The sequence below is a fragment of the Leopardus geoffroyi genome, chromosome C1, assembly GCF_018350155.1.
Source record: "Leopardus geoffroyi isolate Oge1 chromosome C1, O.geoffroyi_Oge1_pat1.0, whole genome shotgun sequence".
NCBI classification, from domain to species: domain Eukaryota; kingdom Metazoa; phylum Chordata; class Mammalia; order Carnivora; family Felidae; genus Leopardus; species Leopardus geoffroyi.
The window spans coordinates 97,203,865-97,217,043 of NC_059328.1; the positions used below are offsets into that span (position 1 = coordinate 97,203,865).

Below are 13,179 nucleotides of genomic sequence, written 5' to 3' on the forward strand. Positions count from 1 at the left end.
TGAAAAAAGCTTTTCGCATTGAAGAGAACACAGAGCTCCAAAAGATTTCCAGGTAAAAAAGTTATGTGTTAGAGCATATAGTATGATTAAAGTTTTGGATTCTTGAGGATATGATAAAAGCACAGAAAGCAAGGTAACTATCAACATTCTCAAAAAAACAAAAAACAAAAATAACTATAAAAAAAAAAAAAAAAAAAAAAAAAAAACATAGCCAAAGTCAAAACCATAGAGAAAGGGTGATTCTAGAAGAAAGAAATGTATTTGGAGCAAAAAAGAGAATAGAAGATATTAGGGATATGGTCAAGAAAAGTGTATGTCCCCCTTCAAAAGAGGGGCAATCAGAAACTGCAGGGAAAACCGATTTAAAAAAAACAAAACAGGGGCGCCTGGGGGGCTCGGTCGGTTAAGCATCCGACTTCGGCTCAGGTCATGATCTCACGGTCCGTGGGTTCGAGCCCCGCGTCGGGCTCTGTGCTGACAGCTCAGAGCCTGGAGCCTGTTTCAGATTCTGTGTCTCCCTCTCTCTGTGACCCTCCCCCGTTCATGCTCTGTCTCTCTCTGTCTCAAAAATAAATAAACGTTAAAAAAAAAAAAAATTTTTAAAAACAAAACAAAAAAAAAAAAAGCACAGTCCAAACATGAAACTATTTAAAATGTAGCATGATTTTCAGTATCTAGGTGAAATATAGGAAAGATTCTTTTGTATATTACCCCTTTGAGTAATAAGTAACATTGGAACTTTAGAATGTAACTTTTTAGCCTATTGGTTGGGTCTGCATAAACTTACCTTCCCATAATATAAATGGCATTTACTGGTTTTCAAATCCTAGAATACACCTATTGACAAAGCATATAAAACCTAATTATGGCTTTAAAGCACAATATGAATTAACCTCAACAATGCATAAGCACAGCTGACAAAAAGTAGAAAGGAGGAGGAAGAAAGTAGAGAGTCATTTAACTATTGGGAGACAAGGTGAAGGGAAGGAGTCCTAATCTATCATACCAAGAAATTGACAAATTTCCTGCCAAAGTCTTAAAACAAAAGACATTAAAAACAGAAATGGTTTTTGCCTCTGGTAAAAAGGTATCTGCATCTGGAGGGAAAGGTGGCCAGGATTTTTCATTACAAACCCTACCGTACGTACTATTTGATTTTTTAAAACCCTGTGCATGTATTTCTTCAAAGTCCATAAATTCAAAGGCCATCTTCATTAGCAGTGCCCTTGATCACCCGACACTTCTCACAGTGATTTCACTATTTTCAGCAATAGAACATTCTCATTAACACAAAAAGATGACGTTAGCTTTTAAGTTCTGATTTATTCACTCTAGTTCAAAGTGCCTTTGGATACTTTGCTTAAGAATATTTAACCCCAATAAAAATAAGATTTGATAGCCCCTCATATTAGTGGAGAAAAAATAAATTATTAAGCAAATGATGTTGGTACAGGTGCCTAACTACTTGGAAAAATTGATCAATCTCTCCCTCTGTCCTGAAATCAATACCATGTAAGTAAAACATGTAAATACTGAAATCACAAAAGTACTAGGAGAAAATATAGATGAATATTTTATAATAATGAGAAAAGGCATTTCTAAGCCTGCCAGTAGGATAGAAACCTCAGAGGAAAAGACAGATCTGACAACATATAAAAATCTCTGTAAGGAAAAATAAATGGGGGGTTGGGGGGGAGGGGTTGAGTAAAGATAAAACTGAAGCTAAAAAAGAATGAGGAAAATGTGCAACATTAAAAAAAAATAGTTAGGGGTGCCTGGGTGGCGCAGTCGGTTAAGCGTCCGACTTCAGCCAGGTCACGATCTCGCAGCCCGTGAGTTCGAGCCCCGCGTCAGGCTCTGGGCTGATGGCTCAGAGCCTGGAGCCTGTTTCCAATTCTGTGTCTCCCTCTCTCTCTGCCCCTCCCCCGTTCATGCTCTGTCTCTCTCTGTCCCAAAAATAAATAAACGTTGAAAAAAAAAAAAAAATTTAAAAAAAAAAAATAGTTAATAGTCCTATAGAGAATTTTAAATAAAAAACAGCCTAGTAGAAATATGGGTAAAATGAAAAAGGAATCACAAAAGAAGAAACACAAACCCTCAAAGAAAAACTAATTAAAATGAGACATTTCTGCCCAATCAGATCAACAAAATTTTAAAAAATGTTAATGGGGCACCTGGGTGGCTCAGTCAGTTAAGTGTCTGACTTCAGTTCAGGTCATGATCTCACGGTCTGTGAGTTTGAGCCCCCTGTCCGCATCAGGCTCTGTGCTGACAGCTCAGAGCCTGGAGCCTGTTTTGGATTCTGTGTCTCCCTACCAACCAGCCATCCATGTAGTCAGCCAACAAGCCAGCCAGCAGGTACCCCACAATCAGTGATGTGTTATACATTTCCAAACAACCGGTTTGGGGGGAAGATGGCTGACTGTAGCTGATTTGCTTATTTCTGTGGTATAAATACTCCCAACATGGCCAATTTCAAGCAACTAATGTGACCTCATTCTATGTGGAACAGGGAGGCTAATAATGGCCCTGTGAGCTGGCTCCAGCATACCACTGTCATGTTTGTCACAAAATTTACACTAAAAAAGAACTGGTTAAATAAATCCTGATACAACCACTCAGTGAGAACAAAGTAGTCATTTAGAAATGATGATATAAGTGCATCTAATAGAACACATAAACTTAAGGGATTAAAAAAACCAAGTTTAAAAGTAAACATCACATAAAGAATAAGCTCATTTGTGTATAAAGTTTATGAGTATAACACAAACTAAAATCTGAAAGGCTGGTATGCCTCAATGGGTGGGATTATGGGTATATTTTGCCTTTGTTTTACTATTATCTGATTTTTCTAAAAGTTTGTAATAATCAAGAAACAAACAGTGGTCGCTTCCTTTTTGGAAAGATCACAGTACTGTATACATACAGGACTTAAGAATTTAGAATTTCAAGACTCATCATCATGATGTACAAAACCTGCTGTGGTCTAGCAACGTGCAGAAGTTTTAGTTTACTCCACGTTCTACCATTTCATCACCTTGCATTCACATATAGTTTTTACAAAGTACTTTCGCACAGTATCTCAAGTACCTAAGGTTATTCCATACTTAGCTTTAATAATTTTTTTTTTCAACATTTATTTATTTTTGGGACAAAGAGAGACAGAGTATGAACGGGGGAGGGGCAGAGAGAGAGGGAGACACAGAATCGGAAACAGGCTCCAGGCTCTGAGCCATCAGCCCAGAGCCTGACGCGGGGCTCGAACTCACGAACCGCGAGATCGTGACCTGGCTGAAGTCGGACGCTTAACCGACTGCGCCACCCAGGCGCCCCAACTTTAGCATCATTCCCCTGGGAGCTTTAAGGTAAGGTCTACACTAGTCTATTAAAATGCACTTCTGGGTACTTATCTGGGGTTGCTATTTCCATAGTCGAAACAAATATGAATCATTTTCAGTCTCATTAGATTTTTCACAGTACCAGAATAAGTTAATCTACATTTGTTTTAAGTGTCTGAAACACAAAATATGTTAGCCCAGTATGAATTACTATAGGAGATATACATTACTGGTTTCATTCAGCAAAGACTGATCACCTGCTCATGTGCCATGGAGATTGAGAAGAATAAAACACAGTCACTGTCCTCAGAGCTCAAAATTTAGTAAAAACCAAAAACATGTAAACAGATCATTAATGAAGAATGATGTGTGAGCACAGAGAAGGGAACAATTAATTGTCTATGCTTCACAAAGGAAGTGACATCTAAGTTTAGTTTTGAAAACTTATTAAGCGCCTGTCAGGGAGAAAGGAAAATGGGGGAGAAGCCATTCCAAATAAAAAGAACAGTGCAAAAGCACAGAGTTGTCAAAGACCACGGTTTGAAAAGTGAACTCTGCATGGCTGGAGTAACTATAAACTGATCTAGCTAGAAGAACTTTTGGGGCCAGATTATGAAAGATCCTTGTAGACCACACAAAGAAGTTTGGACTTTCACCTTGTAGGCAGTTAGGACCCAGGTTTTAAGAAAACAGGCAAAAATTAGAGTTGTTTTTTAGAAGGATGCCTCACTCTGGTGACTAATGAGAAGGCTGGACTAAGAAACTGACCACTAAAGATTTATTTAAGATAGCTCTTAAAATGGTTTTCAAACTGTGTTCAGGTCTCAATCATTTTTATTAGCAATCAAATTTTTAAAAAGTGCTTTTGCTTATTTGGGAAAAATAAATGTTTACCGTCGTCTTTTGAAGGGTGACTTTGGCATATCTGCTGTAGGGATCATCTGCTCTCCTGGCCTAACCCACATGATAGGCCCATCATCACTCTGGGACCTACACTGGAGTCGGAGGCTGGAAAGTGTACCCCAGGGCAAAGTCATCTAGAAGTCAGATAAATGAATCACATTAAAAAAAATCTTTTTGACTATTTACAAGTTAATCCCACTACCACCCAAAATAAAGCTCTAGGAAGTTGATTTTGTATATGAATAAATGCTATATTAGATAGTAATTTATATGTAAAAAAGAATCATTGAAGTTAATTATTCTGAACCAATTTTTTAAACATTCCTATTCAAAACACTGGATAAAATGTAATTTTACTAGACAAAATTAACTTAACATTTTTTTCACAGAAAGTGTCCACTTAAATAATGATCAGAACTCTAATAATTGGAATTAACACTCACTTTCAGAAATGGTGATTCTTCTAACATATCAAGGAACTCTGGGAAATAATCACCAACTTCTTCATCTACTGCTCCAACAAGACTTATCTGCCGCATGGGACCTGCTCGGTAGGTGCCACAGCAGTATGTCCTGTTGACCTGAGATAAAACGAAAGAGGGAGGATAAAGGACTGAAGTACACTATAATATAATTAAAGAATTATAAAACAGTATTGTTTCCAATGTTGCTATTTCTTTTACGTACTATGAACTCAACAGTCTGTACCTTGGATAAAGCCCATAGTTACAGAAAGATGCTCTCGCACACTGACAAACACATTAATATGGTAAGTGCCACAAACAGAAATTTCAAAGAGCAAGTTAGTCTATGATCCCAACATCTCAAAGAAACATTGAAGACATTAAGATACACTTAAACTTCTCTGAGAATGATTTTTTATACTTTGAAAACACTCTAAACTGATCTTTATTTTGGAAAAAAAAAAATCGGCAAATAAAAAAACTGGCAGGGCAGAGAAAATTTAAAAAAAAAAAAAAAAAAAAAAGAGAGACCACGGTCAGATTAATCTTCCATATCCATTTTGTATTCCCTAGTGAAAACCTTCATATCAGGCAAGATACCAGGCTGTTATCAAACCCAATCTCCCTCCCAGTTACTTGCATGTAAGATCCTCTACCCTAGGCAAACTGATCTTTTTGCCTACCCAACTTATGCCAAACTTACTTCTACCTACAATGATTTTTCTCTTAAATATGCCCTACTTGGAATGTCCTCTTTTCTGTCAACCCAAATCTTATCTTTCAAAGATCAGTTCTTTTTTTCTGGAAGCCTTCCTGATCACCCTTCATCTTTTCCTTTTCTGAAACACAGAGACATTTTCTTTACATCAACTCTCTAGTGAATTTAGGGCATAATTGGGCATAATTTAGGGCATAAATTATACCAATTTGCAGCCCAGAGAATCCAAGCATTCAAATGGAATCTACTAGTACACCTGAAACTAGTATTACACTGTATGATAACTAACTGGAATTTAAACTTTAAAAAAAATTTTAACGGAATCTACCAATTGATTCGATACAATCTGATATTATTCTTCTATGTCACTTCTTGTATTTTCTTAGGCAGAGAGAGAGGAAGACACAGAATCCAAAGCAGGCTCCAGGCTCTGACCTGTCAGCACAGAGCCCAATGTGGGGCTCGAACCCACTAACTATGAGATCATGACCTGAGGTGAAACCAAGTCAGACACTTAACCGACTAAGGCCACCCAGGTGCCCCTTCCCACCTCCAATTTAAAATGAATGTTTCTCAGGGCACCTAGGTGGCTCAGTTGGTTAAGTGTCCAACCTGGTTTCAGCTCAGGTCATGATCTCACAGTTCATGGATTCGAGCCCACTAATAATGCAGAGCCTGCTTGGGATTCTCTCTCTCTGCCCCTTCCCTGCACCCTCTCTCTCAAAATAAACAAATAAACTTAAAAATAAACAAGGAAATAAATAAGTAAAATGTTTCTCAAGGATAAAGACAGATCCATGCATACAAATGACTAAACTAAAAATGCTGAATTCTAAGCAGAATTTCCACCTTGGATCAGTAACCAAACATTCACTATCTTAGTTATGGTGCAGATTAGATTGAAAGGCCTAATATACAGCTGTACCTTTATAAGGCAGGTCACTATTGAACATTAAAAAAAAAAACTAAGAATCAATTGGGATTGTTTTAAATATCCTTTTGCCTCAATACAAGGCATAAATGACCATCTAGGTTTTTTTTTTTTAACTTTTTTAATGTTTGTTTATTTTTGAGAGAGACAGTGTGAGTGGGGGAGGGGCAGAGAGAGAGGGAGACACAGATTTGAAGCAGGTTCCAGGCTCTGAGCTGTCAGCACAGAATCCAACATGGGGCTCGAACCCTTGTACTGTGAGATCATGACCTGAGCTGAAGTCGGATGCTCAACCCACTGAGCCACCCAGGTGCCCCAAACCATCTAGCATTTTTTACACAGTTCTTTACTATTAGTTCTTTAGCAACATTTTCAGAACCCACTATTTTTTCCTGTAGACAATTTAATAGCACCCCTATACATACACAATACAAACAACAACAACAACAAAAAAAGGGCTTAGATCCTATTCTCAAATATCGGGGATTTCTTAACTCCTTACAAATCTTTCCGAAAATCACCTTATATGATCATTAAGCAGCAACTGCCCAGGACAAAATTACTTTCCATATGTATTTGTATGAGTTACCTTCCCATCATTTGTATGAATGATCATCATGCTATGAAAAGTCAGAGGGGGCAGATTGGGAAAGAAGATGATCACGGGATGCAGATAAAGGAGAAGTAGGGAAGCTTTCTAAGCATTATTCTAACTTTTCTTAGCCAAGCACCCTAAAACAACTAACGGAGATTTACTAACCTTCAGTACCAGTTCTAGGAATCTCATGCTTTCAGGAGTAATAAATATCAGTCTCCCTACAACACCCCCACCAACTATTCCCAATTATCAGAAATTCCTTTACCAAGAAAGGCTTTCAAATATACAGAATAGGGGCATTTTATGTTAAGAACTACGCTAAAGACACTTTACAATTTAAAGCTTACAGAACTCAAGACTAATCCTGAAAAAGCACACTGCTATGTGCCACTTTTGCTAGCTTGGAGATTATGCAACTCTTAATGCATTATTAATTGAAGGAATTCACATTACACACAAAGTAAGACTGAATATTTTTATATCACAGTGTTTGAAGTTTACCTAATTTAATCCCATTGAATCAATAGCAATGAACTTGAAGACAACTTAAAATGCAAACACCTAGGATAATTAATATGTGACATGAATAAATATAAGCATCCTTTCCTATTTGGAAAGAGAAAGGAAGTAAACCTAAAAATAGGGATTTGAATTATTTTTTATATAAAAAATGTAATATTATAAACTTATAATTTATCCTGTGGCTAGAAAGGATGTAAAAACCAGCCATTAAACTGTGGCCAAAAAAAAAAAAAAGTAGTAAAGCTGATGAACGGTGTACCACTGATGTAAAAATGTTCATAAATGTTAATGTTTATAAAGCATTTAAATAATTAAGTGCACAAGTTAGAAGATGGACAGCATTTATGGCCAGAAATTCAACATGTACCAACTGTGTGACACCTATGCCAAACAAACTACTAATTCTACCCTTCTTCCTTTTAGAAAAAGAACTTCCTGGGCATATAGCCAATGAGCTAGGCTCCTCGGCAGCCAAGTGTGGCCTGGAACTAAGTTCTGGCCAATGAGATCTTAGTACAAGTTACATATGTAATTTCCAGAGCATGCCTTTATAAGTAAGCAGCTCTCTACTTCCTCTTTCTGTCTTGAGAGTCAGGTTCAACTATGCAGACAACACAACCAAAGGGACTGGCAAAACTTAAAAGGAAAGGAGAATCCTGGATGACATAATGTAACAGAACAGAGTTGCTTAACCTCTGGATTTATTACTCCAGAGAAACTTTTATTTTGTTCCAGCCACTGTATGCGACATCTCTTTGTTATGGTGGTTTAGCCTATGTCTTAGATCTTGTATACTAGCACACATCATTTTATTGTACTTCACTTTACTGCATTTCACAGATATTATGCTTCATAGATAATTGACTTTTTACAAATTGAAGGTCTGAGGCAACCCTGCCAAGAGTAAGCCTATCAGCACCACTTTTCTAACATTTGCTCACTTTGTAAGCAAATTTTTTGTAATTCTCACAGTATTTCAAACTTTTTCATTATTATTTTATTTGTTATGATGATCTGTGATCAATGCTCTTTGATGTCATTACTATAATTGTTTTGAGGCACTACGAACCACACCACACAAGACAGTGAACAATCTATATTGTGTGTGTTCTGCTTTACTGATCAGCTATTGCCCCCATCCCTCTCTCTTCTCCTCAGGCTTAGGCCTTATTCCCCGAGACACAACAAAACTACAATTAGTTCATTTAATGACTCTACAATGGCCTTTAAGTGTTTAAGTGAAAGGAAGGGTCACAGGTCTCTCATTTTAAATCAAGAGCAAGAGATTATTATTATTTTCATGTTTTTTTTTTGAGAGAGAGAGACCGTGTTGAGCAGGGAAGGGGCAGAGAGAGAGACGGGACAGAATTCGAAGCAGACTCCATGCTGTCAGCACAGAGCCCAACAGTTCAAACCCACAGAACTGTGAGTTCATGACCTGAGCCAAAGTCGGACACTCAACCGACTGAGCCACCTAAGCACCCTCAAGAGCTAGACATTATTAAGCTCAGTTAGGAAGGCAGGTCAAAAACCAAGACAGGCCAAAAATTAGGCCTCTTATACCAAACAGCCAAGTTGTGAATAAAGGAAAATTTTTGGAAGGAAATTAAAAGTGCTGCTACAGTGCAACACACAAATGATAAGAAAGAGAGCTTTACTGCTGATACAGTGGAAGTTGTAGTGGTCTGGATAAAAGATCAAACCAGACAACATTCCTTTAAGCCACAGCCTAACTCAGAGCAAAGGTCAACTCTTATCAATTCTGTGAAGGATAAGAGACTTAAGGAAGCTGCAGGAGGAGGCTGGTTCATGAGATTTAAGGAAAAAGGTCATCTCCGTAATAGAAAAGCACATGGTGAAGCAGCAAGTGCTGATGTAGAAGATGCAGCAAGTTTACCCAGAAGATCCAGCAAAGACAATTAATGAAGGTGGCTACAGTAAATAACAGATTTTCTATGTAGACAAAATAGCCTTATATTGAAAGAAGATGCCATCTAGGACTCTCATAGCTAGAGAAGTCAGTGACTGGCTTCTAAGCTTCAAGGGATAGGCTGACTCTCTTATGAGGGGGTAATGCAGCTGGTGACTCTTAAGTTGAAACCAAAACTCATTTACCATTCCAAAAATCGTAGGGCCCTTGAAAAATACCCTAAATCTATTCTGCCTGTGCTCTATAAATGAAACACAAAGCCTGGATGACAGCACATCTGCTTACAATGGTTTACTGAATATTTTAAGCCCACTGTTGAGACCTACTGCTCAGAAAAAAAGATACCTTTCAAAATATTACTGCTCACTGACAATGTACCTGGCTACCCAAGAGTGCTCTAATGGAGATGTACAATGAGATAAATATTGTTTTCATGCCTTCTAACACAACATCTATTCCGCAGTCCATGGATCAAGGAGTCATTTCAATTTTCAAGTCTTATTATTTAAATAAAACAAAACAAAACAAAACAAAACAAAACATTTTGTAAGGCTATGTAGCCACCACAGATAGTGATTCCTCTGATGGACCTGGGCAAAGTAAATGGAAAGCCTGGAAAGGCCTCACCATTGCTAGATGCCATTAAGAACATTCATGAGGTGTCTGGGCGGCTCAGTCAGTTAAGAATCTGACTCTTGATTTCGGCTCAGGTCATGATCTCAAGATTCATGAGATCAAGCCCCCCCCCCCCCCCCCCGTCGTGCTCTACACTGACAGCGTGGAGCCTGAATGGGCTTCTCTCTCTCTCCCTCTCTCTCTTTGCCCCTCCCCTGCTTGCTCATGTGCACATGCTCTCTCTCAAAATAAACTTAAAAAAAAGGAAGATTAGTGATTCATATGAAAAGGTAAAAATACAATATTAACAGGAATTTGGAATAAGTTGAATCCAGTCCTCATGGATGATTTTGAGGGGTTCCAGATTTCGGTGGAGGAAGTAACTGTGGATGTGGTGAAAACAGCAAGTGAACTAGAATTAGAAGCGGAGCCTGAAGATGGGACTGAATGGCTGCAATCTCATGACCAAACCTGAACGGATGAGGAGCTGCTTCTGATGGATGAGCAAAGACAGTGGTTTCTTAAGATGGAATCTGCTACTGGTGAAGATGCTGTGCAGACTGTCAAAATGACGACAAGGATTTAGAATGTTCCAGAAACTTAGTTGATAAAGCAGCATCAGGGTTTGAGAAGTTAGACTCCAATTTTGACAGAAGTTCTACTGTGGGTAAAATGCTATCAAACAGCATCACATGGCACAAAGATATTGTTTGTGAAAGAGAGAGTCAATCAATGTGGCAAACTTCACTGCTGTCTCAAGAAATTGCCAGCCACCCAACCTTCAGCAACTACCACTCTGATCAATCAGCAGACATCCACATCAAGACCCACTGCCAGCAAAAAGATTACGACTTGCCGAAAGCACAGATGACGGCAGTTAGCATTTTTTGGCAATAGAGTATTTTTAAATTAAAGTATGTACATTGTTTCTTTAGACATATTGCTATTACATACTTAATAGACTACAGTACAGTGCAAACATAACTTTTATATACACTGGGAAATCAAAACATTCATTTCCCTTGCTTTATTATGGTGGTCTGGAACCAAACCTACAACATACGCCCTTACTTTGCATACTAAGGGAGACAATACTCTGTACTAAACAGATGACATCCAGAGTATTAGCTCCTGCTCTGAGCTTTTAAAAATCTGTAACTAGGACGCCTGGGCGGCTCAGTCGGTTAAGTGACCGACTTGGGCTGAGGTCATGATCTCGCGGTTTATGGGTTCAAGCACTGTGACAAGCTCTGTGCAGACAGCTCAGAGGCTGGAACCTGCTTCAGATTCTGGGTATCCCTCTCTCTCTGCCCCTCCCCGACTTGCATGCACATGCACACATTCTCTCTCTCTCAAATAAACATTAAAAAAAGAAAAAGTATTTAACTTAAGAAGATTGAAGTAGAAGAGTGGACTCATATAAATAAAAAACAGGAATTATAGGAAAATTGGTATCACTCATTGAATAAAAGTTTACTGTTTATTACACGTCAGACACTGTCCTAAATATAGATATAGCAAACCAGACCCACTCTTGGCTCCTGGAAGTTTACAGTCTAATAGGGAGAGGCAAACAGTAATCTAAACAAATATCTAATTATAAACTGTGACAAGTCCTCAGAATGGAACGAATAAAAACACTGTGAAAGAGAACAAAGGATCCTGATCTAGAGAACAAAGTGTTCCTCAAAGTCACATTGAGCTAAAATCTGTAAAACAAGTTTAAAGGCAACAAAATCCCTTAAGAGTCGCCCTCTCCAATGAAGAAAGCTAATGATGCTAAACACAGAAAGGAAAAGAAAAAAATAAAGATGAGACTGGACAAATGAGCTATAGCTGGATTATGCAGAGCCTTGAAGCCTACACTGAAGGTTTTGGGAAATCACTGAAGGATCTAAAGTAGTAACAGGAAAGTTATCGATTTATCTTTTCAGGGCAGAGGGGGCTTGGTGTTTTTGTTTGTTTCATTTTCTCAGAGGGTTACTGAAAGAAACCAGTTACGCTTCTGTACTATTCCAAATAAACAATCAACTAACTAGTAACAGTGGAGCTGATTAGAAAAAAGTAAAGAAAAAGGATCTGAAAAAATATTCAGGACATAAAATTGTCGGAACTTGGAGACACACTAGATATGACACAGCAAAGAAGTGACTGTCAAAGATGTCTCCCCAGCTCTGCCCTTTGCAACCCAATAGAGAAACCACTCTTTGGGTGGGAAGGTGAGGTCTTCAGTCTTGAACATGAGGAGCTTCAAATGTGTGGTGGGCTGAATAATGGGTTCCAAAGATATCCAGGTCCTAATCCCTGGAACCTGTGAACGTTACCTTATATGGCAAAAGAACTTTGCAGCTGTAAATAAATTAAGAATCCTGAAATGGGGAGAGTAGCCTAGTCTACCCAGGTGAGCCCTAAATATAACCACAGGCATCCTTATTTCTTATAAGGAAGCACAGGGAGAATTGACTGCAGAGAAAAGAAGACAATGCGATGATGGAACCTGAGAGTGGAATGATGCACTTTGAAGATGGAGGAAGAGGCCACGAACCAGGTAATACAGAAAACTACTAGAAGCTAAAATAAGCAAAAAACAAACAAAACCCAGATTCTCCTTCAGAGCCTTCAGAACTGTAAAAAGCTATAAATTTGTATTGTTTTAAGGCATTACGTTTATGGTAATTTGTTACAGGAGCAATAGGAACTAATACCAAATACCTCTAAAATGCCCAAGTGGGTATGTCAAGAGGGAAGCTGGGTCTGAAATCAAGTGATTTAGACTGAGGATATAAATCTTATCACTGGCACAGAAAATATAAAGAATTCAAAGAGTAGGGGTCTTGGAAAGATACAATTAAAAAAAAAAAAAAAAAGCTGACAAAAAAAAGAACATAAAGGAGTTGTCAAATGGTCAGAGAAGAAGAAAACCAAGACAGCACAAAATAATGAAAGTCAAAATAAGAAAATATTTGAAGAGGTTTGGTCAAAATGTTGCCGAGACTTCAGTAAGATGAAGATGAAAAATGGAGGGGCGCACGGGTTAAGCGTCCAACTTCAGCTCAGGTCATGATCTCACAGTTCCTGAGCTCAGCCCCGCGTCGGGCTCTGTGCTAACAGCTCAGAGCCTGGAGCCTGCTTTGGATTCTGTGTCTCCTTCTCTCTCTGC

General features: G+C 38.3%; 1 protein-coding gene across 1 annotated transcript in view; it reads right to left on the bottom strand.

Annotated features, from left to right (window-relative positions):
* Positions 1-13,179, bottom strand: part of RSBN1 (round spermatid basic protein 1) — a 48,221-nt gene that overhangs the window by 10,005 nt on the left and 25,037 nt on the right. Inside the window, exons 3-4 of the mRNA XM_045478694.1 lie at positions 4,685-4,822; positions 4,233-4,375 (exon numbers count right to left, since the gene is read on the bottom strand). Coding sequence (XP_045334650.1) covers positions 4,233-4,375; positions 4,685-4,822 — 281 coding nt within the window. The remainder of the gene's footprint in view (positions 1-4,232; positions 4,376-4,684; positions 4,823-13,179) is intronic.